General features: G+C 38.7%; 1 protein-coding gene across 2 annotated transcripts in view; it reads left to right on the top strand.

Annotated features, from left to right (window-relative positions):
• The window catches only part of PREP (prolyl endopeptidase), a 96,008-nt gene that overhangs the window by 62,643 nt on the left and 7,494 nt on the right, over positions 1-25,871 (top strand). For both annotated transcript variants that reach the window (XM_054194061.1, XM_054194062.1), the window contains 3 exons: positions 15,940-16,076; positions 22,088-22,182; positions 25,041-25,172. In XM_054194061.1, coding sequence (XP_054050036.1) covers positions 15,940-16,076; positions 22,088-22,182; positions 25,041-25,172 — 364 coding nt within the window. The remainder of the gene's footprint in view (positions 1-15,939; positions 16,077-22,087; positions 22,183-25,040; positions 25,173-25,871) is intronic.

Below are 25,871 nucleotides of genomic sequence, written 5' to 3' on the forward strand. Positions count from 1 at the left end.
ACAATGCTGAGAGAAGATGAGTCAGGCTTGAGGTTGATTGGCAGAGTTGTGGGAGAAACTTCTGTACAGCACCTGCCCACGCTATTCCTGGATCTCGCCATCGCTGGTGTTGTCATTCCATGAGCATCAGATTCCCTCATTAAAATAAAAAATAACAGAGGAAAGCAGCATCCTGGGAAAGCTGTAGTAAGCTCAACCTGCTCTGCAGTGCAAGAGCTGATACTATCACTGTTTTTTCAGTGTGGATATAGAGATGGTTTTACTGTCGTTTCTTTCTCTTATCTACATATCTGTGAATAGATCACTGGAATTTGGAGAGAAATTCAGTAGCTCGGAATTTATCCCTGTTGAGAAAAAGCACTCTCATACCAGAGAAGAGAGGCATGTACTTTTTACATTGATTCTGAGCAGAGGCAAAGAATTCTTCCCTTTTCTTCGGGGCAGAAAGTTGTTTTGGCATCCTTTTCTTCCCCCTCCTGAGAATCCCGCACAGCCAAAAGGGGATTGATTTTTGAAGAGCTGTATTTTCTTGCTTCTAACAGTATTTGGGGTTTGAATCCTGCCTCGACCTCATGGGATGGGAGGGTAGAATTAATACTTGGTGGAAACAAGTTTCATGCTGTTTTTTGTTTCTATTTTGTTCCTTTTATTTCCTTGTGGTTCCATATTACAGTGAGGAAGAAATTGAAGAAATATTGGCGGGGGGGCAGAATATGAAGAAAGGCACCAATGGACCATTTTTAGTGCTTGTCACAGTGTGGCAGAAACCTGCCCTCTTACAGGGGGAGAATGAGCTTTGAGCTGCTTCTATCAGAGCTCCCATGAAGAAGGCTGAAGTCTTCAGCTCTGATCTATGCCAGTGTTTTGGCAATAGCTGTGGTTTTGGCACCAAGACAACAGTCTCACTGTGGAGGATATCAACAAAATCACACTGACAACTGTGGCAGTACTGGCTGTTTGCCGATGTGAATTTAGCATCTTACACCCTTGGCGTGTGGCTGTTACAAATACCACTTTAATCTGCCATTACCTCTTCTAATCGCAGGTCAGTGAAGAAACACTTACCTCTAGTTTTAAGGTCCTGTATTTCTTGAAAGCAAAGAGATTGTGTATTAAATATGTTAGATATTTGCAGACACAGTACACTCCATTTTGAGGGGGTAAATTGTCGGTGTGAAGGACTTTCTGTCTAGAAGAGTATCAAGTGAAGGATCTCCCATAATGACCTTACGTGCTCTTGAACTTTGAAATCCTTATGCCTGAGCAGAGAAGTAGCAGCAGTTGGCTCTGCACCCATGATGTTTAAACAGCCCCATGCAGTGCACTTCAGATAATTCACACGAGTAATTCTGGCACACCATTATATTCCCTAAGTGTCTGGAGTAGGAACCAGATCTCCATATTCCAAGTAAGAGGATGAAGTGGTAGGATTTTTGCATTGCTTTCTTTGCTGATCCAGTTCCAATTCTCTTTTAAGATCTAAATGTCTGGGGTTGCTTTATGCCCTTATTGCATACCACAGAGGATTGCTGCATAGTTTAGGATGTTGGGAGCTTTTGTTCAGCAGAATGCAGAACAATGAAAATGTGGTTTGGGATGGAGGAGTACAGAACTGCTCTTAGGAAGAATTAGCACAATACCAGACCACACAGTGTGGAGGGATAATATAAAAATACTGGTCTCTGTGTTCATATGAATCATCATAGAGGCTTTGTGATTCACTGGTTCCAAGCTTTTAATACTAGATTGTTTCTTTTTCTGCTAAGCGTGCAGGGAATTGAAGAGCTTCTTAAAACGTTAGAGAGAGTCTGTAGAACCTTCATGCTCAAGATGTTATAAAAACATTCATTCGTTTTAAGTGTGCAAGCGAAGCGATTGCTTAGTAGTTTAACTAAAATTCATTGTGAAATAGTCTTCTTATGCCTTACTCAGTAGTACTTTTGTTTGAATTGGTAGTGGTTTTTTTTCCACTTCTCTAGTGCATGGAGATATTAGTGGGTGTACTTGATCCCAGGCTGCATTCTGTGCTCCATTTCTTGCTCAAAATGTCTTCACACAAGGTGAAATAACATGGATTTAAACATAGCTGTAACCATTCAACATAGTGTAGAGAATCCCTTTTTACACACAGGAGTTCTAAACAAGAGCTTAAAGGATTGTTTAACAGCCTCCCATGTCTTAAACGATTGCATTGTTAGTTCTGAATAAAAAATAGTTTTGATTTTTACTATAAATGGCTAAATACATTTTACCATCAGGAGAAAGATTAAAAATGTCATTCACATGGACACCTTAAATGAACATGTGTTTTTAAACCTTCAGGAATCTCGGTAGGTAGATTCTTTGTTGATAGAGAGATTAAAATGAGAATATTGTTGGAGTGAAAAATGCTCGTTTATTGTCCTCTTTCTAAACAAATCACTGAAGATTTTTTCCCTTCTCTTTTTTTCTCCGGTTTTCATATTCACTCCTGTGATTGATCTCACCTCCAGTAATTAACCATGAACCCATTACTATTTTAATTAACTCCCTTACAAGATAAGTAAGAGCTCTATTTAATGATTCTCAGTGGGAATCTTCTTTCAACTTTTCGTTTCCCTTTTGTATGAGCATATCAGTGTTATTAGCTTCATTCTACAGGAGCAGAAACATTCGGAATTAAATTTGTCCGTGGTTGAACATTGATGAGGTGTTGCGCTGGGCATTCATTTTGATGGTTTGCTGTTCTAATGGCAGTGGTTTGCTACTCCTCTTTTTGACGATCCTCAGAGCTGAGTCTTCAGATGTGGTTTGACAGCTTAATCAAGCCAGTTATTAAAGTCTTACAAAAGTAGCAGTTCATAAAACTTCAATATCAATAAAAAGCTCACAATATTTTTAATAGTATTAAATACTGACAAAACCCTGTCTTTTGATTATTATGGTGTTTGTGTGTCTTGCTTAGGGCAGATGGAACAGCCAATTCCATCAGTGGTAGAGGATCAAACACACAGGATGCTTCCACAAAAAAAAAAAAATGGCTCTGAAGCTTCTTTGTGGCTGTTCAATTCTTGCTCAGACCAAGCAGACATAAAAATGGAAAATTTCAGCACACTAAGGACTAGATGTATAGTCCTCTGCTGAAAGAAAGAAGTGGTAGCTACCACGTTTTTTTTCTCTGTCCCTTTGTTGAGGCTAAATGTCAAACTTCGGAGTGCCAGCACTGTTCAGAATGAGAGCTCTTCTCTGCAAGTGTGGGAATTTTTCTGTCCATCTGCCCACCCATTCACTTTGCCTCATGGAGCCTACCCAGGAGGTGTTAAATTCTGATGATAATGCTGCATTGAAGACAGATCCCTCTGGGACCAGAGTCATTGGTTTTATTCACACAGCTGGCAAAAGATCATTAGATGATTGCAGTTGTCAGTCATCCCTGGTGCGGGACAGCATTTGAGCCATTGATCTAGCAGGGAAACACACTGAATTCCTTTACCAGGCCACCGAGAAAACCAGACTCTTCTGATTGTCTCTTTCAGTAGTGCTAGCTGTATCGTGTAAGTCTGTTGAGTAGCCATTAGGATTGCAAAGGAAGGGCCTTACATTTAATGAGAGTTATACACAGGCATACAACTATGTCTGCCACGGGATGGTTTTTAAATTTGAGCACGTTTGCAGAACAATAGTAATTATAGTTGTTTACTGTAGTGAAGCCCATGCTACTTGAGAATAAAATACTCTGCACTTTGTTTATAGGTGTTTACACATCCGTAATATATATGTGGGCAAGTCTTAAAATATTTAATTTCAATTTTTACATTTACATTTTTAATATTTAAAAATTTAACTAGTACAGATTCTCAGTGCAAGTGGATTTTTGAATGAATCTCTGTTCTCACCAGTTGTTCCTGTAGATTTTATTATATATGTGAAGTCCCTGGATGGCCTTTGCATCTCTCAAACAATTATGGTTTTGTGAAAGGGAGAATGGAGGCACTTGTTCTCTTTCATTCCCTTCGTCTTCTCCACTTCTACTTTTGAAGCCTCGCTTCTTGAAATCGTATGAAACATGGGCAAGAGCAGTCTCAAAAGATTGTCTAATCCGTTGCAGTCCAAGAGGTAGGATACTGGCTTTTCCTGCAAGAAGAGAGAAACCAGCTGTTACTGCCCAGCAGGCGATGTTGCAGTTGTGAACAGAAAAACCTGTGGCAGAGCTGCTGTAATACCCAAGGGACAGAAAAGCTGGGAAGGGCGAGAACTGTAGTGCCTGAACATAGTTGGAGGTAGTGGCAGCGTGGTCAGGTACCCGTGTCCTAGAGCTGGCCACCGTGGCTACCAAGGCTAGAGCATGCTGATCTGTCCTGGGCTCTGTGGCAGGTCACTTCTGCCTCTACCAGGCTTTTGTCTGCCTTGTGCTTAAAAGCCTTCAGTATCCCTAGGCAATCTGTCCCAATGTCTCACTGTATTTACTGTTTAAAAGCTTTTGCAGGAAGGCAGGGAGTGGGGTGTCTGCCGCAAGGTCTCACCTAAATTCCCTTGCTGCAGTTGAAATGCATTGCTTTGTGTCCCTCAGACATGGAAGAGAGGTAATTCTCTTTCTAGTTACAGCAAACTTCTGCATATTTAGGGACTGTCACCATGTGTCCCTGCATTATTTTTTTTTCCTTTAGACAGAAAAAACCACAAAAATCTGCACTCTGTTCAGTTTTTCTAGTGAATTATATTTTCTGGGCCTCCTGTTACTCTTGTTTTCTTTCCCTGGAGTCTCTTTAGATGGGCAGCATACGATGTGCCATGGTTTAAACCGAACGCAGCACTCTAGCTGAGGCTTTGCAAATGCTGAATACAGCAGAAAGCATTACTTCCTAGCTCTTGTGGGTGAGACTTTAGCTTATATGTCCCAGTATAGAGTTTGCCTTTTCCCTAACAATTCATTGTTTGTTCAAGGTCGTTTTGTTGTGTGCTCTAACTCGAAGATACTTTTCTGAATCATATTTTTTTGGTCAGTTGTTCCCTATCCTGTAGGTGACTGTGCCTGCCAGAGTATAGTATGTTGCATTTCTGGCCTTATTGGATTGCATTTTGCTTTTTCAGGTAGTTTTGCCGTCTGTTTTTTTCTCCTTCCGAAAAGCACTCCCTTGTCCCCTCTTTTCTGCAACGTCTCAGTGTTTCCTGTTAGCAATTAAGCTTCCCCGCAGTTCCATATTCTATTTAAATACTTTACAGCGGATGCATCTCTCATTCTGAATGGTATCCCTGTGGGCTACCAAGGAACTGGGGTGTTTTCGGAATAGAAATGGCTCTGGCAGAGCTGGGAGGTTTGTGTTTCAGAGCTGCAGGCCTCCAAAGCGCACACGAGTTGGTAACTAGTTTATGCAGTCTTTTATTAGGCTTGGCATACAACCGAATCAAAGAGGTTTAAGGTAGTACAGCAGCCTGTAGAGAACAAAATAGAAGGTTGTTACTCCTTTATTCACTTGTGTTGTCGCAACGCTTGGGAGCTTTAGTCACACTCACCGGTGTGCTGGGCGATGTACAAATGCAGACCGTCGCAGGGCCCTTACCAGCCACAGCTTAAAAGCGGGGCAGAGAAATAAATTATACATTTGGAAGATTAATAATGATAACTATGCATTAACTACATACAGGAGACAAAAACAAATAATAATTGGTAATATTTAAAACTAATGAAAAATGCAGATCAGCTTTTAATATATATCACAGCAGCCCAATGAAATTCTACTTGCTCTCTTCACCCAGGGTCAAAACTGCTTGGTGGATTAGGATTTTTTGTTGTTGTCGTTAATTAACATTCATCGCTATGGTGGAGAACAGGTTACTAGAGTTGAGAGTGGCGAATATCAATGGAAAATGGTAATTTCAAATGTTGGTGAGATCTTACATAGACTTGATTCAGGCTTAGTGTAACTAAGTTGTTGGTAACTCTGCAGCCTCTGCAAAGTAAATGAGACTGTGTGGCCGCTGCTTGGAGCAGATTCTGCAATTTTAAGGAAAAAAGGTAAGCAAATTATAGCATATCTGGTAAACTAAAACTATGACTCTTGCTTTCACTGTGAATGCGATTACCTTATAAATGATGTATATTGATCAAGGTGGTCGTATAATAGTATGAGCAGTTCAGTTTGTACTGAAAAAATAATTTTTACTAAATAGAAATAAGGGGGTTTTGGAGAACCTCTCAAAGGCTTATCTTTTATCAGTGTTCTGTGGCACAGTCAAAACTCTTAATAATTTGTTGGTATTTCTGGATGCTTTCAAACGGCATAGTCTCTGTTTATATCAAACACAGAAAAAATTTGCGCTTGTAACATGTAAGGCAGAGCTGAAAAAGCTTCTTAGTCAATAGCTTTTTGTTGAGACAGATTTGGCATTTTGTTGTGGGTTTTTTTCTGAAATTGTCATTCACTGGTGAAGAGATAGGGCAAACTAAACACAAAGTGCTTCAATAATTGTCCAGGGATGTAGTTCTCAACTTGTGTATGAGGAGCATTCACATCATTGGGATTGTTCAGGAGACTTCTGTCTTGTCCCTCAGTATAAGATCAGAAGTAATAAAAATTTACAAGTTACAAAATCTTGGGGCATTCTGAAAGAATGTTTTTGCCAAGGAAAAGGAAGGGAGGCAGCAGTTCAGTTTCCACCCAGAAACATTTCAGTCACTAATTATGTGAGTTTTTTTTCTGTGGGCTTTTGTCTGCCTGTGATCCAGTACAGATTCATCAGTGCACAATTTTATTAAGGGTAATCTAGTTTGCATCTTCATTCAGTGGTTGATTTGATTGTATCAACACTGCCCAGAGGTACTGATAGAATATCTTCTTTCCTTAGATTAATTATTTCTGCTCTGTCCTTGAGACATCTCCCAGGAAATTTATAGGACAAGGGAAGCCTCCTAGAAATGTCGTTGTTATTCATAGTAACTAGTTTTTCAACTGTGTAGATGAATGATATAAAGAAATAGATGATTTCCTTAGTTCTGGCGTGCTGTTTTCACAGACAGGGAAAAATTGATACATAAATTCTCCCTGACAGCTCCCTGAACTGCTTGCTTTTCAGCCAATTTGTCAATTATTTTTGAAAGTAAGAGTGCACAGTGATCACTGCTAAGGGCTGAAAATAACGAGATGCAGAAAAGCTTCAAAGCAAGTAGTGGAATGCCTAGAATCAGGGACTCTTTTGCCAGTAGGAACATCCTTGACTTTTTCCTTCTACTTACTGGTGGTTTTTGAACTGAAGTTGACTTGACATTGTTAGGCATTTGATCTGTTTATTTAGTAGTAGTTAATTATTAGTAGTTGAATTCCTCCTGACTGATAACGTTTGTTGAATTTTGCTGTTTTCTTTTCATTTTGCCCAAGAAAGAAAAGATTACTGCAAGCTGTCCTTAGTCATGGCTTTAAAAAAAAGCCATTCCTCTTTTGTCGTTCATTTTCTTCCTCCTTGTTCCAAAAGTATTATAGGGATGCATCAGCACACTTTTTGGTGTTCTTGTTGCAAAGTACCTTAAAGTCTTGGTTATGACGTCTGTCTGTAAATTAGGCCATTCTGATTTTTTTTGCTGGGTTGCTTTATACTAGTTTTGGTTTAATTTTTTTCCCTAAGTATTGTCACGACAGTGTCACAAAAACTTATTCTCATAATTCTCTTCTTATTACTCCCTGGGTGATTTTTCTTTATTGTACGATGACTACTGCAAATCTGAAAAGAATAGATGAGCCTGAAGTACTGTCTCCACAGCAAGGAGGTGGTCACCGAGACACAACTGTTGAAATCAATAGCATCTGATCCTTAGAATTATTTTATTTTAAGCTAGCACCCTAAATATTTTCTAGGACTTTAGTTTATCCTTGACTGTTCTCAAGGGATTTTTCTTTTTTCTTCTACTGCCATTTTGGTATTTTTAATCAAATAGGTACAATGGGAAACTTTAAATTCAAGCTTAAATCTCAGAAATTAAATTATTTGTAGCTGTAATTTGAGTGAGGAACTGCACATAGAAGTGCTTCACAATACTTTTAAGTGATGTGTTTATTTCAGTAAGTTTTTCAGTATAAATATTCATAGGATAAGTGATCTGGAACTGATTTTGAAACATGCATTGTCCTGTGTAGATGATCTCTGTTTCTTTTCAAACCAAAAATTTGGAATGGAGAGTATCAGCTATGTTTTCAATATTGTACTAGCCACATGCAGAATTTTTGTAGGTGTTCAGTGATTTATAGCACCTCTGGTTTTGGGTAGCCAACTTGACATCTATAAACATGATGTGATTTCTCTAAGGAGGAGAGAGCAGAGTGCTCTGAAATTATCCAGCTATTGAAAGTCATAAATAATGCTTCTTGGCAATGTAAGTGGAATATGTGGGTCCTCTTGGGACTTTGACACAAGCTGGGCACTTGACGTCACCGCTGTCAAGACTCAATTTGTTCTGTGCAAGAAATTTTGGATACAGCTTTACAGGTAAAGTTTGAGTACCCTGAACTGTGTAGATGCCCCAGCCTTAGAGAGAAAAACCAACAGGGGTCGTGTCGTCTTCTTTTAAAAGCTCAACAGCGGGCCTGTGTTGAGATAACCAAGCAAGTTTTGAGCAAGGTGGAGTCAGAAACAGAAAAGCTGAATTAGCCAGTTACTGTTTGAGTGACTATATCTCTTTCTCAGCGTGTTGAACTAGGTGCGTGCGCCTAACACAGTGTAAAAGCATAAATAAGAATAGTTATTGTGGAGTAGCTTGCATAAGTAAGTTCTCCCCCTTGCTTACCCCATGGTAAGTTGGCTGCAACATTTTTATTCTTGAAGTGAACTTGAACTGATTTCCAGCATGGTAAAGATGAGTGCTGTTTCCTTTCTAGTGCCTACACACTATTATTATAGTGAGTTACCTCACGCCAGAGCAGTTTTCTCAATGAAATAAAGCTTGATTTAATGAAAGAAATTGCACTAGCCAGCAGCTGTTACTTATGTTTTTATTTATAAGCGTGCTATTTCCATTGAGACAGCCCTTTGTTTATCTCATGCTATACCACTTCATAGTAGTATATTTCTTGAATGTGTAAGCACAGAGGTAATTCAAGAAAGAGACTGTAACTTTGTCGCTGGGACTTTTTTCACTTTAACGTAACTACAGTGTATATTTAACTCAAAAGGTAAATGTTACCTGTCTGATACCTGTCTCTATGCTGTAGACTAAGTTTTCTTTAAGGCAAACTGGTGGAAGAAAAAATGAATAACTGTACATGGCAGATGCTAATTATTCTGCTGCAGGAAGCTCTGAAATCACACTGAAAGGGGCAGAGGATAAACATTTAGAGAAGAGACAAGAAGTCCTTCAGGTTGCAAAAGTGGAGTAGAGGGGTCTTGTTGGATCCTATTTGCTGCTAAGGTTTTCTGTAAAGGGAATGCTGCCTTTTAACTAATCTAGAGAAGCGTGATTTAAAAGCGATTCCTGCCATGCTGGTCCTGCACTATTTTTGAACTTTCAGCCGTATTTTTTCTCTTGCCTTCCCATCCCTCCTCCCACCACCCCGTGAGATACCTCCGTGCAGTCATTTGCAGATAGGCAGCTGAACTTAGTAAGGAGGCATTTCTTCTAAAAGACCATCTCCTGGCACTTTGCCTCTCTCAGCATGAGGCTGCTTTTTGTCCCGGTGGGTGGGTGGTGAAACAATTTCTTCTGAAAGGTTTCCTGATTATTTTCGTAGTGCTTTTGCAAGTGTCTGTAGTGGGTGTTCTTCTTTCTGGGCTTTACCTGCATGAATTTTCACCCTACTGGGTTACTTTGGCCGCTGTCCAGTTCTGTATTAAGCAAGCTTTGCAACCCGCACAGAATTGCTTTGAAGCTCATTTAAGAGGCTTAAAGAAGATTGATGAGGATTCCCCTCTGAAGAAAGGAAACCTCAGGCGCCATGGATTTGCTGTGTAGTGGTAGTAGTTCTCTATGACTTCTCCTGGCTTCTGGTTCATCCTGTGTATAGGAATACAAAACCAGTGGTTTGTAAGAGCTGCTCTTACAGTGGCCGTTGGCTTGCTGCCAGAGCTGTCCATGGGTCCACTGGTGGGCTTATACTTGGGTCCATGCCACTTCTGCAATAAGTAAGGCATTTTGGATGTGATGTGCTACATAATCTTTAGCCCCAGACTAGTATCAGGTTTTTCGTAAGGTCAGAGGCGATCATGGATTGCACGGGCTGTGGGGAGGTGGTGTGCAGGGCAACACATGATTCTGTTTGAATCGGTGAGATTTGTGCCCTGGCATCTCCAGGAGAGGATTTCTCCCTGCCTGATGATGCTGAAGTGTTCAGACTCGCTGGTGTGAAGGAAGGGTCTTTGTGACTTGCCTTTCTGGAGCACTGAATAGCAGCTATTATTAGGACTTGTCAGTGGGAGGTCTTGCTGTGTAGCGTTGTTCAGCCTCAGGCGCCATTATCTCTGTACCTAAATACAGGTTTGAACACCCTGATGCCACCATCTGTGTAAGAAAAATTTCCCCAGGGACTACTCCATTAAGCTTACTCTTCCAGTCATCTTTTGAAGATAGTTGTGAGGGATTTTTAAACTGATGAGCCTTTCACAAAGCATTTGTGATGTTTGGGAAAACGTGCGCGACGCTCACTAATTTACTATGAATTCCTTATGCTTTTCTTCCCCAAATCTCAAAACACAAATGTTGGTGGTGATAAGAAGTCTTCATTTCACACTTAATATAAGGAAATACTTTACGTGAAACTGGATGCTTGAAATGCAGTTCCAGGACATAAAAACCAAAGTAGTCATTCCTTTTGGTCAACCGCTCAATGCCGCCATGCGTGCTTCACTCCTACCTTGTCTGCTCGGACTCACGGGGGAACTGTGCTTATCCAGCGCTGCCTGTAGCTTTGGGGTGGCCACCAGTGGAATCACAGCAGCCACGTGTGAGGGCAGCTGCTCTTACCTAGAGGCAGAAAACAATTGCTAAATTTCACAAGACTGCTACATCCTGTATTTGTTTCAAATGAAAAGGAGTTGTGTCATTAAACTAGTAAAGAAGCCATTGGAACAAAACTCATTTTAAAGGCATTGTCTTGGTGTTATTTAACCTAAAGTATCGAACACACATTTTCAATAAGGAGTATTCTGGCATGACTTACGTATTTTTTTAGTTGCTCTTTGTAAAATTCTTTGGCATGTCACACAATGGATGTCAGTCTAATGACAAGTGTAACTCTTACCTGGTTTTGATCAAGCACACAAAGACATGGAAAGAATTGATATCTCTGGTATGTAGTACCTAATCTTGACAGAGAGGTTGAGAGAGATGTTTTTGGAATCACTAGTGGCTTTCTAAGAATAATTAGCCTACTGTGACTTAGGGGGTGTTGTTGAGTCCCAGAAGTCAAAGTTTCTTTTTATATGTAAAATTCATGTATTATCTGCAGGAAATAATTCTTTCTGAAAAGCCAAACTAAATACTTTTTAATTGGATTCTAGTGAGTGAGTCTTAAAAAATTATAAAAGGTTTTTAGGTATTCAGATACTGTTCACAGCTTTAAAATACATGCATTAGACCTATTTGGATAAGATTATTTTTTATTCTGTGTTTTACAGCAGTATGTCAAAACCCATGTTGAATTGTACCTTTATAAGGTTAATTTTAAATCTGTACAAGTTCGGGGTTGTTTTTTGCTTAGAAGGACTTCTGGTTTTCTAAAAGTAAGATGATTTCAGGTCTACATGCACTTTTTTTGCCCCAAACAATTGTAATTACATACATCTTTTAATCTCTCCATATATAAACAGAGAAGACATTTCTGAAAGGGAGAAAAAGTGAAACTGAATATTCACAAATTGCCAAGTTAAAATGGAAGTTTCTTTCAATTTCACTAGTTCTAGGTATTTTTAATTATGTGGCATAGTGTGAGTATTCAGGCAGGTTAGTTTTATTTATTTGTTGTGATGATTGTATCACCTCCTTTAATATTCAAAGATACTGATTCCATATTTACTCACAAGATAAGTGCATAGTGGGTTGTTGCCAAAATTATTTTTAGTTCTGTGTGTAAGCCTCAATGTCTGGCTATATTATCTCTATAGACAAATGAAAGGAAAACTTTGTCTTCAACCCCTCTTTTTCAAATCCTCTTAGCTTTTCAAAAGCTAAAATACTTAGTTTTGCCTCCTGGTGACTTGAGATAGGGAGGATGCTTCTTGTCACTGCAGAGGCAGAAGTGGATAATCTTAGAGTCTTTCTGAATTTAGGTCTGTGTCTACAATGTTGGCTGACTGTTCATCTCTTCCCTAAGTGAAGATTCACCTAACATAAACACTGCACGTTTAAAGCTAATTGTAATTAGGAGGACAAAGACCTCCCCAGAAGTGAATGTACAGAAGTTTTTTTTACCCTACTTAACTCCTAAGTAAATTTACAAATCCTATCACGCAGCCATTTGGTTCTGTAAAAGTAAGATGACTTCAGGTCTACATGCACATGTTTTTCAGGTGTACATGTTTTTACTTGTAAAACTTACTCGATAAGCTGTCTTGGAAGTAAACTTCCATTGTCATTTTATGTGAAAATGGAGTGTAAATTGCTTTCAAATGCTAAGTTTAAAACAAACAAACAAACAAAACCCCTCAACACTGTATAAATATATATGTATGCACTAAAGAAGAATGGCTAAGATTATGTAGCTTATATAGCTTAATCTTCGCATAGTTTATAGTAATGAGTAATTGTGTGAACAGTGTTGCTTTCTCCCTGGGTCATAATAATAAGAATAGGGGCTATAAATTTATGCCTTAGATTCCAGCATCTGAATTGAAAGTGATTCTTTCTGGCACTGAGACCCCTCTGCCATGTGACAGATAGGGACGTTAGTGTGAGCTACAACTATTTCAGGGCTGCTGTACTGCCCCAGCAGTATGGTCCTAGAATAGCACAAAGGACTGCATGCAGCAGGAGTGCCCTGTCAGCCACACAGCATCGCTGGTGCATTCCTGGAGGCTCAAAATATTTATTTTTAGCATGTCTCTCCTTGAACGATGAGTTTCATCATTCATAACAGTATGTCTGAAGCATTGTCCCCAATCCTTTTCCCTCCAAAATCACTACAATGATTTGTCCTCTTCTTACCATGTGCTAATGGCTGTAGAGACATGGGAGTCTTTGTTTGAAAATATATGAGCAATGAGTAATACAATGTGGCCAATACAAGTGGATCACTCCTAGCTGCGATAAAGCAGAAAACAGTAGTACCCTTTTATGAGCATTTACTCACGTAAAAGCTGACAGCGTCTAAAATTAGGCATGAAATACCATCATGGGAAATTCTTCTATTTAGGGCTTGCCCTTTCCAGTTTACCTTAATCTTTGAGATAGAAGCATGTCCCTTTATTGGTTACGTGAATAAACCATTGGACTTGCTTCAGAGATAACACCTTATTTAAAGGTGAGATTGAATCAGTTGTTGAAAATAGTCTATTTGGAGAAGCTTAAATAGCTTCACGTATCTCTGTGTCTCACTGAATTGATTTCCACCCCCCGCCCCCTCTTTGTTTGTTCATCTTGGAGGGATTGGTAATCGTTATTTTAGCAAAGATAGGAGTGAAAACTTAAATTGCAAATGTCACCTTGACATGCATTTTTTTTTGTTGAGTTTTCATTTAATGGTATGTTATTTAATCTTAACTGATGATGATAAAAGCCCTACTGAAGACAGTTTTCAGAGAGTTGTTTAAAAAAAAATAATCCCCTTGTGCAGAAAGAAGCAGGAAAATTAGTGGCATCCTTTAATCATCAAGAAAGGACTGGCCAACAGCAGTAAGTGACTGGAAATACAGGAGGGCCAGGTGCTCGCCTTGTGTGAATTGCCAGCAGCAACTGGAGTTGATGGATAGCATTTTAGAGAGGAGTCTCTCTGCAACTCATTATCTATTAATAATAATAATATTATTATTATTCTGTCCATCAGATATTTTATTTGTTTATAATATTCAGCTAAATATTAAAAATTAAAATCCTTCATATTCTACTGCAATGAGTCGTGATGACTGCTTTGTCAGTTAAGATATAGTTGTGGCAGTAGTTGGAAACTGATTTCATCCGTGTAAAAATGCCTTCAGGCATTTGTTCTGAATTTCCCTATCTGCTGGGAACTGTGAAATACTGAATTTTATCTGGAATATGTCTACAGGTTTTGGTGAAGCCTTCGGAAGTAGATGTTGTTTCATTTGAAATTTCTCATGTTTCTGTAGCAGTGATTAAACTAAAATGAAATGTGATTATTTTGTTTTCAACATGCCACGTGGATTTGCATGTTTCACATTACAGGCAATGCTCAGAATAAATATATTGCACAGGTTCATATTACTGTTGAGGTTCGTGTGCTATAAAAATAGATCCTGTTGATCGTGTGCTTTATAAAGCGTGGTACGTCTTATTTCCTTGAAAAGGCTAGAGGTTGTAAACAAACAAAAAAATAGTAAGAATGTAATTCTTCATTTATTCTTCTTTGTTCTAATTAGACTAGAACCTGCAAATAATGATGCTAAAACCAAAGCAATGAAAAGTAGTCAACCAGAACTTTATGACAAGCAGTAGACTGCATTCACACCCACATGTTTTTGCTTGACTGGCAAAATAAGAAATGCTGGATCCTAAATTAGAGCATGCAGGCAGATACATGCATCAAAACAACAAGATATGGGAACTGTGTTAAGCAATTACAGCCTATGTTTGCGTATATGTAATTTAGCTTTTAAGTTCACATAGTGCTGTGGCAGTAATAGAAGGACATATCAAAGCATGTGCTACGCGGGTTGTTGGTGTTTTGGGAGCTGATTTCCTGAAAGCCAGCGGGTAGTTCAGTTTTGCTGGATGGGTTTGGGGGTTCTGCAGCGTTAGGGTTCCTGGTTCCAGCTGCTAGATAATGCCTGAAAACACAGAGTGCTCTGAAAGTTTCTGTCGTGGCTTATGTTACCACCCTGATGAGGTGAATTAGTCATTGAGACAAGCTGGAAAGACTGACCAATGCTTTAGTCCACTCTTGCTGGATACCGACTTGCTTTGGTGAATTCATGTTGCGTGTTTAAGTGTTGAGTAGCCAGCTTTTTGCTGTTTTCACGAGGCTTAGTAAGAAACACTGTCTTCAGCTATTCAAAGTTTACTCTTTTGACTTGAATCTGGTGTGTGGAGTGACTCTGTTGAGAAATGTTATTAATGCCAATGTAGTAATACTAAAACCAAAATACTGTGGCTTTTTAAATATCTTTGGCCTCTTTCTTGTCGTTAAATTTGTTTTTACAAGCAAAGACTGCTGCGTCAACTGATACAAAGGAATTCTCTGTGATTTCAGCTGTACAAGAGCAGATCTTCAGAGAGTTTCACATATTTATTTGGTAGTAACATAGCTTTCTGTTATCCAAAACAATGTAATGTTTAGTGGGGTCTCACTAAGTCACCACCCTACCGTGAGTTTCTTTCTTCACTGTTCTTTAGTGTCTGAAATGTTGAATTTTTAAAAATGAGAAATTTTTAGAAATTATAAATTTAGATTGGAAATCTCATTTTAGTCTGTTCATTCTCCTTGCCAGCTCAGTCTTTGGTGCTTTCATATATGATAGACCATGCAGTTCTTGTGTTTTCATGTCAGTCTTCCCTTGCAGAGAATTGTATTGGTTTTGTAGCATTTGTCTTAAACCCCCTTGTATGTAGAATTGATGGATGAGATACGTAAAAATGATACTGTCATACCCTTTGTATTGTCTCATTTTCATACATTTTCCAGAGCTATTAAGCAACCAAGCAGGTGATGGTCATTACTGAATCTGACCTGTGCAATTCATGCAGATCACTCAGAAAGTTTCCTGCATTGGACACTATGGAAGTGATCACATCTGATTCTTGTTAACAGAAGTTGTGGAGAGTTACAACAATACTAACATTTTGGATTTCTTTTTCTCTTGTCTTAGGTTTTCTACCCTAGCAAAGATGGTACTAAAATCCCAATGTTTATTATTCACAAAAAAGGAATTAAATTGGATGGTTCTCATCCTGCCTTCTTATATGGATATGGAGGCTTCAACATATCGATTACACCAAGCTACAGGTAAGGAGGGTAACTTATACCTTCTTCTGAAGTATGTGGTATTAACAGCTGTGACAGACTGAGAGCAAGATGGGGTCCGTAAGGACGGCACATCAGTGTCCAGGCATCATTTGTCTGCTTTGTTAGTTCTGAATTCAAGGGTTTTGCCCAAGGTCACAGAAGAAATCTGTGTCAGAGCAGAGAAGTGCTGTGCTCTTCTGAGGCACCCTGCCCTTTGGAGTACACCTTATCTTCTTCCTGCTCTGTCATTGACCTCAACAGAAAAGCATATGGACATGTATTAAGCAAGTATTTGAGCCCTTTGCTGAACTAATAACATAGGAAGTTTTCTTTTATCCAAGTTATACAATTACCTATGTCAAAATGTCATAGAAAATCAAATATTTGCTTAAATCAATGTAAATAATTAAAATTTGGCTGTATTTTCGTATTATACTTTTGAGCAGATTACATCAGAAGCAAAATCCTACTGTGTTCCTATATGATCAGGAAAGAGGAAAGAAGATTCTGTCTTGAGATGCACATGATACAGGCTCTGCATATGCAAAGCAACCCATTGTAGACCAAAAATGCTGTGTGCAAAACAGGATTTGTAGCCCTCAAAAGCCATAAGCTTTATTGAATAGATGATCTCTTTAAAGAAAAGGCTTATTTCTTCAGCAAGGGAGTTTGAATAGGCTTACCAAGAGGCCGTGATTGTCTGTAATACGTAAGAAATGCTCCTAGGTGAGGCAGGGGAAAACAGAAATGCAAAGAACTGAATAGAGAGCAATTTTTCGGATAGTAGAAGAGCCAGCTCACCAAAAATAATAAAACACAAAAATAATCTAGTATGAAACTATCCTGTTCAATTTAGGTGCTACCGGTCTTGCTTTAGAGTCAGCACATTTCAAGAAATCCTTTGTAGTGCTTTCTTTTCCAGGTCACTGTGATTGTATTTCTAAATAGAATTTACAGTTTCTCTTCCTTTCTAGCAAATACATTGCCTAACAATGGACCTCCCATCTTGTGTTCTATGATTATTTGAAAGCTTTTTATCTGCCTTGTAAACCTACGTTTTTAATTTCCTGTGGTTTTTGAGAGACACAATTATATAACCAGGATAGTTTTTTAATTCATTTTAGATTAGGCTCAAGCACTGATTTATTACGGTTTATTGTAGATGCTGAAAACTGTGATAAAACCTATAATGTTTTCTTTTTTAAAGTAAATATTATGTATCTATTGATTTAAGGTAAAATTTCACATACTGCAGAGCTGACTTGAGCTGGCTGCTGGCAAAAGGAGAAGGTATCTCACAGTGCTTCCTTCCACCTCCCATCCATTGGCCCTGGTGCTTGCTGGAACCTTTGCTAAGCTGATTTACCTCGCAAGAATGGCAGAAAACTATCCCAACAAAACGGAGTGGGTGGGTTTCTGCCATTTTGGCAAAAATTGACTCTCGTAGGAGTCCAGGAGACAGGAGCAAGACAGTGCAGCTGACAGTCAGAAATGAGAAAGATGGGAGGTGGGAGCAGTGACCTATGTCTTCCTGAACCCTATGAAATCTTTATTACACAATTCATAAAAGAAGAGTATGAATCTGTACCAGTCCCTTAAATGTACATGCACAGAGAACTATCAGTCACCTCCAGATCAAAATACATTATCCCACTGACAACTTAAATAAAACATGATTGGCCACACCTCCCTCCTCTTTCTCTCCCTGTAATATCAACATATCCCTTCTCAACCTTTCTCCTTCTAAAAGAAAAATAAGAAAAGTCAGAGTCTTCAAATGCATCTTTATGGTTAGTAACCTAAGAATTGAGTACCCGGTGAGGAAGCATGTTCCAAAACTAGGCAGGCAAGAAGGGAAAGAAAATTGTAATAGAGAATTCATGCCAGAAAGGCAGGATGTCCAGTTCTCCCTTTACCTGGCAGATTCAAGTAATGTTTGACTACATCCCTGTTACTGTGTACTGCAATATTCCACAAAGAGTTCCCAGGTCCAGGAGTTGTTCCAGCCACAACGCCACACCACAATTTGGTCATTTTTTTGTAGATAATCACAGGCACAAGTGCTAGAAAGCAGTCACAGGGTGGTCAAGGCTGAGGCTTGCCACATCGTTCACCTGATCCTGAGATGAGACATAGCTATGGAAATGCAACTGAGCATTAGCCTGCTTGTCTTTAAAAAAACAATCAAAAGAGTTCCTGGATAAATATTCCTTATTTTTTAGTTGAACTGAAGGCTCTTAAAACTTTTCACAAAGCACTCCATCTTCTCCTTTTCAGTGGTTCATTTCTGTCCTGTATTTCTTCAAGCCAGTACAGTGTTTTCTCACTGGTATTTCTCACCCATTAACGTGAGCCAGCTCTCTGGCTTGGGGAGCTTATTTCTGCTTAATTCAGAAACTGCTGTTGCATTTCATTTTTCATCCAACACAAAAAATGAAAATAAAATCTTTTTCACTGAAAGCAATAGAAACGAACCAACAGGTTAGAGGATCCAGAAATAACTATGAGAATGATAGGCCAAAGTCATTAAGTCAGTTACAGTAGTGGTTTATTTTGAAATGCAAACATGCATCTTTTATACGCTTCTCTGAACTCAAGAGCTGCATTTGGTAGCGTTTTGAGTATGGTGCCCACTAGAGCACTGTCATTAATTATGCAGCCTGCATAGCGAGTGCAAGTGAAAACTGATGGAACCGACACCAGTGGTTTGGCAGAGGTGCTGGGGAAATGCCGTCAGAAACCCACCACTAATGCCTCATAGTCGGCTAATTACCCTGCAGGAACCAACGTGTTTCCCTTCACTGTTCTGTACGTGCCCTGTGTGGGTACAGGAGAAGCAATTTCTAAAGCATCCTGGAATGCAGATGATGGTGAAGCAGACTGTGAAATTGCATTTCACTGCTACAGGGCCAGGTTTTACCAAGCCTATAAGCAAAGAGGTGGTGCAGGGAGAGGCTGTAAGCCCGGAGAAAGGTCAGGCAAGACAGCAGCCATGGGTGCAGAGTGCAAGATTACTTTTTTTGGCTACGACTCCCTCCTGTTCCACAAAAGCCAAGAAAGCAACCAAATCCAGTGACTCGGGATTTTTTCCTCATCACTGGTGCCCTAGCCTGCATTTCCCTGTCAGCTGTAATACCTGACAGCAGATCAATAATTCTGAAAAAACACTCTTGCTCCTTGAAGCACTGCTTTTCATGTTGTCCTGTACTGTAAAAAACAGTACCTGTTTCCTTATTTTTTGTGTTGCGCTCCTTAAGAGTGATAGGGTCTGAAAGGAGCTCCCCAGGGAAGGAACTATCTTCTGCTCCCTCCACTGGCTCCTTCCTCACCCTTTTGCCCTTTCCTTTACTCTTTCTCTTTACCCTGCTCCCAGGAGAGAAGGAAAAACGGGGATAATGAGCAAAAGGACTGTTCGGGGAAGAGCAGAGAGCCAGACTTTCCCCTGCAGAACAAGGCATTTTATAGGCATCCAGGGCGACTGGGCGGTTTGCTGTGACTCAGACACCAGGTTGACTTGAAATCAAATCTGGGAGCAAGAACGCATCTGGAAGAGCACAGAAAGCAGTAGCAGGGTTGTATATGAAATTTGAATTTTGTGCTGTCTGATCACTTGGAATTTTCACTTTTTAAAGAAGCTAGTGAGTATTGATTATATACTTATAAAAACTGGTTCCTTGAACTTAAAAGTCACTTTGAGAAAGCTTGGTATAAGCTGTAGGCACATCTGCCTCAAAGTATTGGTCAAGTTGACCATACCAGAGTGAGTATTAAGTAAAAGTCATTGGCAGTGACATTACTAGATGTATATTTTGAGGTATATGGGGTACTGTTTTCTGAAGTGCCTAAATCCCAGTATATTGCTGAGAGTGAGCACAGATATACTGAACCTGACTTATAATTTGGGCAATATAATGATTGTTACCAAACTCTGGACTTTATCCCATTGAGGGTATGACAGAAAAAATGTTTGCTTGTGGAAATGGGGACTAGCTTCCTATAATAAGAATACTGCATATCCCACGGGATCCTAAGTCACTTAGACCCCCCCCTCAAAATTATCATCAGGGTACCGTCTGTGTTAGAGGAGTCCACGGACAGGATAGGACGCACTCAGTACTTTGGTTTTGTGTTGCTCACAGATTCCTTGTGGGTTAAATATGCTGATCCCTCAGACGGGCAGTTCCTTTCAGTAGATGGAAGAGACTGGACTCTGTTCCGAAGTTTTTTATTTTTTAAATGTCGTCAGGCAATATATTTAGGTAGCAAGCTCTTACCTTGCCTGCAGTTCCTATACTTCCTACCTTTGATTACTAGGAGATCAAATAAGTTTGGACCAAAAAGTTTCTATTGATTTTGTTTGGGACAGACAGGGGAAAGAAGTACCAGGGAGGTTTTGTGGCTTTAACATACCAAAATCTAAGAAGCCACAATCTCATGAGGCAACCCACTGTCAGGCTACTCCACACCATCTGTGTAGCAACCTGTCGAAATTAGGCATCCTGGAGTTTGACAGAATAATGCGCTCTCACCTTTGCACAGCGTGCTTATAGAATATCAGTCTTGTGACCGATCAGCATGTCACAGCAATCTAAGAAAAATACAATTCACAGTGATGGACTTCAGAATTGATTTTACAGAAGCAGAGATAATTCATGCCTCCTGAGCCATCTGATGGCCACAGATAACCAGCCTAGGTGGAAAGTTTTTCCTTTGATAGATTATGAAAATACAGAAATCTCTTATCAGTTACCCTTCTGTTTTTCTTTTTGTTTCCTTAATCCTTGATATATACTCTAAAGAACAAGTGCCAATACCTTGATAATTGCTTTGTGAGGTATGAAAAATTTACCTGTTTTGATACTACATCCACATGAGACACACTGTAGAACTTGTGTCTTTCAAGACATTTCTGATAAGCAGTAGGGGGACTTAAAAGTAAAAAGTCCCAGTCCTTGCACTTGTGGTTGAATAGGATTAATTTCTGCAGGCAGTGGTTTCTTCAAGGAGCAAAGATTTCAAGTAAATAAGAAATTAAAACCTCATAGAGGGGAAAAAAAAAAAAGACTTGTTGGGATTAAATTTTAGTATTTTACTGGTCTCCTTGGAATATGTACGGTTTGCCATCTGCAGCTTCTGCTATGTTAAGCTACTGCCTCAACAGATCAGAGATCTATTTCTCTTCTTAATTGTTAAATATAATTTAAATTACTTCAGTCCCTTTTAAAAAGATAGCAATAACTTTGATAATTTTGCAATTTGGCATTCTTATTTTTTTTAAATGCTACTTTAGCTTTCAGCCAGGTTCTAGAGATACTAGGGAAAGCAGAACTTGTAATTTTATTTTTTACTATTTGTTTTCTATTTAGCAATGCAAGTGGAAAATAAATAAGAAGGGGATTGGCCAGATCTTGACAGCAACCCTGGCACAAAACAATGGTAGAAGCAGAGTTTTTATTTGCAAACACAATTTTATAGAGGTCCAAAAAGGTACCTTAAGCAGAAATTGAAAGTACCCGCTCATAAATAAAGGTCAAGTGCTGATCTTAAGTCTTAATTCTTTGCTATCTTCATTTGGGCTAAGCCTTCCGTTCCTTTCTGAAAAAGTGGAGGACCCATGGAAGAGGAACAGTTCAGAAGCTATGGGTACTACATATGTGACACTGCAAAGCTCTAGTCCCCACACTGATGGCTTTGAAGATAATAAAAAATGGTGATGTCCTGGGGAGACATCTGTTAGGCAGAACCACTGGCCACTCTCCTAAGTGCAGAACTAAAGGAGGAAGAATGGACCATCACTGGTTCCTTCCTCTCCCAAGGCTACAGAGGGTTTCATTTCCATGGGTAACCATTGAAAAAAGCCTGGCTACTTAAGTTTGCCATCAAGGGTGACTTCATTCACAATTTCATCATTGATTTTGGGAGAGATGTTTCCCTCCACATATTTTTGTAAAAGTGGTAGGGATATAAAAATGGGAAATTAAAAATAATCCTCTATCTGTTTGCTTTTTCAGTGTGTCAAGACTTATTTTTGTGCGACACCTAGGAGGTGTTCTAGCGGTGGCGAACATCAGGGGTGGTGGTGAATATGGAGAGACCTGGCACAAAGGTAAATCAGTCCAAGTACAGGAACAAAACTGCAGGCTTAGCAATGAGAATTGCAACATTTTCTCTTCTTTCTTCCATACTCACATCTCTCTTTGCCTTTTACTTATTCTATAGAAAAATAATTTTTTTCCTTACTTGTATGTTAGATCTGTACGTTGTCCAGCATTATGTGATGTTTTTCATTAGATTGTTTTAATTTTTGCAACCTACTTAAAAATAGTTTTGCACAAACACAGTATTTTCTAAGACAATTACTGCATTTTTTAAAGCAAGATCAAGTTCCCTAGACTTAAGGATTTGAAAATACAACTATTTATCTTGAACTGATTTTCAAAAAAATGTCTGTCTATATTTCAGGAGACCATACCTCTTTCATCATTTGCAGGTGCATGTGGCCCCACAATTCTAGATCCCCAAGATCTAGATCTGACTTATTTAGACTCTCTTGGTATCACACAAGAAAAAAAACCCATTTGCAGAACCTTACAGAAGGTGTGAACTTTTGAGTTCAGAATGTAGTTCTTCCAGATTGTTTTTGCGTAATTTATGAATAGACTCCTTTTTTTATATTTAGTGAATGTGATTGAAGTTCATATGAAAACAATCAGCTCCATAAGTGCAGTGAGTTGTCATCCCCTCCACACACTCCTATTTCTTGTAGGCAGGAATTTGACCTTTTGGGGTTTTTTTTAAGCTGAGTTTTTTGCTGCAGGGAAACCAGGTCACTACAAAACCCTCTCAAATCTCTTTTCCCCTTTTCTTAATACCTTTCATGTATTTCTCTCTGTGTTTTTCCCATCCAATCCTTGTCTTAATCCTTTGATTGTCTTTGTCCACTTGCCTTATTTTTGACAATTTTCTGCATCACTTCACCAGAGGAAGAAGTTGGAAAAAGTCCTAGTCATCTCTGTAACATACCCGTCATTATTTAATGGTGACACCTTATTCATATCCCAAGAATCTGGTGGCTAAGTTGCTGGACATGTTGTCAGCAAGGCAAATGCGCCAAAACAACAATGTTTATGATGAAGCAATTTGCCATGGGAGTAATACATAATAACTTTTTATCAAGCAAAAAGGTATTCCCGGATAATTACATCTTGGTTTCACTTTATCATCTGCGGTAACTTTTTGTCTGGGTTATTTCCTCACAATTGAGTTAAATATGTAATAGTTTCATAAATAGAAGCTATATATGCTTGCAGATACAGGATATTATTGCTAAAGATGAAGTATCCTTCATTAATTTTAATTTACCGATTGATTTGTAATAGGTTTTAATAAAATTTATCTTAATATGATAATGCTTCTTTGGTCCACCTATTTCCTGCTGAATTTTGACCGAAGTCTTTTATTGCAGTTGCATAAGAAGATATGTGTCTGTTCTTTGTTAATTCCACAATCAATTGCAGAAGTCTGTTTACTTAGGTTTAATTGTATAGATAGGATTTTGACCGTACACCAGACCAGAACTTTGAGCAAAGAATAAGATTTATTTCTCCTTTATTGCCACATATTTGAAGACTTTTTTTTGTTGTCCCAGTATTTCTATCTTCAATAGTCTCGTTAACGTGAGAATGATGTATATTTGTTAAAAAATAAAAATTTTAAAATTTACTGGTCCCTGTTCTACAAGACCTGTATATCAGAGTTATCTTACCAAACTTTTGCAACATAGAAATGGAGCATCCAGTGTAAACGGGGTGTCTAAGATCACTGGAGTTAATGGAGATAAAGAGACACCTCCAGATCAAAGCTCATCTCTCTTATTTTAGGGTAGAATTAATTGTCCTGGAGGTTTCTGGACCATAGTGGGAACCTTAGGCACTTAGCTTAGAATAAGCATCCAGCTTTTAAACAAAGTAGAAGGAACTGGAGTTACACTTCTGCATCCACTGAGCCCCTTTTACCTGGCTGGCCCACAGCCTTTGCTACGGGAGTTTGAGGATTTTCTTCCTAGTCCCCATTTCTTACTAGCATTTAATTGCCTGAGAAAGAACATACCAGGTCTTAAAGTAAGATAACCTTTGAGGAGAAGCCAGTTTTAGTCTCTTGCCAAACAAGCACCTAAAGCAGGTATTCTGCTCAAGTAGTTGAAAGATAGTAGGGCAAACCCATCCTTTTCCTTCCCTATCCTACCCTGCACAATTTTTTGTTTTGAGAACTGGAAATCTTGCCAGTGATGTCATCTGGACCTGTATTTTCAGTCATGATTTATTTCTCATACATCTGATCACATTTGGAATTTTGTTCAACAGGATAGCAGCATCTTAAGCATTTACATATTGATAGTTGATGAATAAAATTTCAAACCAAGGTGCAACTCTGAAGTCCCTTTTTGACCACAGCTATATATCATCTGACTTGAAAACAACTAATAGAAAAAAGTAAATTACCAGCCACGTATCCTATGTCCAGGAAATTAGAAATGCTTATTTTATATAGCTTATAAGTTGAAGCTTTATTGCCTTAAGAAACTGTCACCGAGTTTAATGCTGTTAAAGTCCCATTAGATCAAACCTCAATTAGGCTGTATGTGGTCATTTTGTATATATTTTGCAATGCAAAGCTTTTAGCTTTAATTTTACTGGTTAGGAACATTACCCAGCACTCACTCCACAGTGTAGGTATGTATTATTCAGAGTTTCCGAAAGCATTAGAGTTATCGACAGAACCATCTTATACCCTCTCTGTGTTGAAAGAATCTTTCATTTTTGCTGTCTTTCTAAGCTGCATCAATTATTAAAATGTTCATGAAACTGGAATTGTTCCGAGGTATTTTTGCACACATGTTTTTCTGAAGAGATGGTATCAAATGGATTTTATAGCATCAACTGATTTGTTTTATTTGTGTGCTAGGTGGCATCTTGGCCAACAAACAAAATTGCTTTGATGATTTTCAGTGTGCTGCCAAATACCTCATCAAGGAAGGCTACACATCCCCGAAGAAGTTGACTATTAATGGAGGCTCAAATGGGGGCCTCTTAGTTGGTAAGAACTGCTCATATATTTCCTGGGTTTAGCAAAGTAACCAGCCAAAAATTTATGAGATCCTCTTTTCAAAAGTTACCAGAATGTCAATGCATTAATACATACCAGGTGTTAAATATATACAATTGTACTTCATTTGCTGTTTACATAGGATGTCTTTCTTAAGGCTAACCATTACAAAATAATTACTGAATAACCAGAAATCTGTTATGTAGCATCAAGAAACTTTGTGTCATCTGTAGTGTAAGCCAGAACCCCATGTCCTGCAATCCTTCATCAGAGTTCCTCATTCACTCTTTCTCTAGTCATGCATTCTTGTTCTTAAACGGCAAATGAAAACGTGACAGTTCTGCCTTTAAAGCCTTTGTACAGGGACACGTAACAATTTGACTGTACTTTCATTGTGTAGTTAAAACATGACCACAAATAAAATCATGAACATCTCTGGTGAGAAATGCAAAATTACAAGTACAACTACTTGAAAAAGTCATGAGCTTTTGAGGGACTGGGTAAATGTAGCACTTTGTTGCAAATGCATCTTGTTCACGTATAGTTCACTGCTGTGTTCTTAAATTCAAGGAAATTAGTAGCCTCCTCTTAAACAGAAAAGCTTGTCACAAAAATGTCTCGTAGTCTAAGCAGTATTTAAAGAGCTACAAAATTTATTTCTTATTAATTCCCTGCATCTGAATGTGGTAG

Source organism: Rissa tridactyla, chromosome 3, assembly GCF_028500815.1.
Source record: "Rissa tridactyla isolate bRisTri1 chromosome 3, bRisTri1.patW.cur.20221130, whole genome shotgun sequence".
Lineage (NCBI taxonomy): Eukaryota > Metazoa > Chordata > Aves > Charadriiformes > Laridae > Rissa > Rissa tridactyla.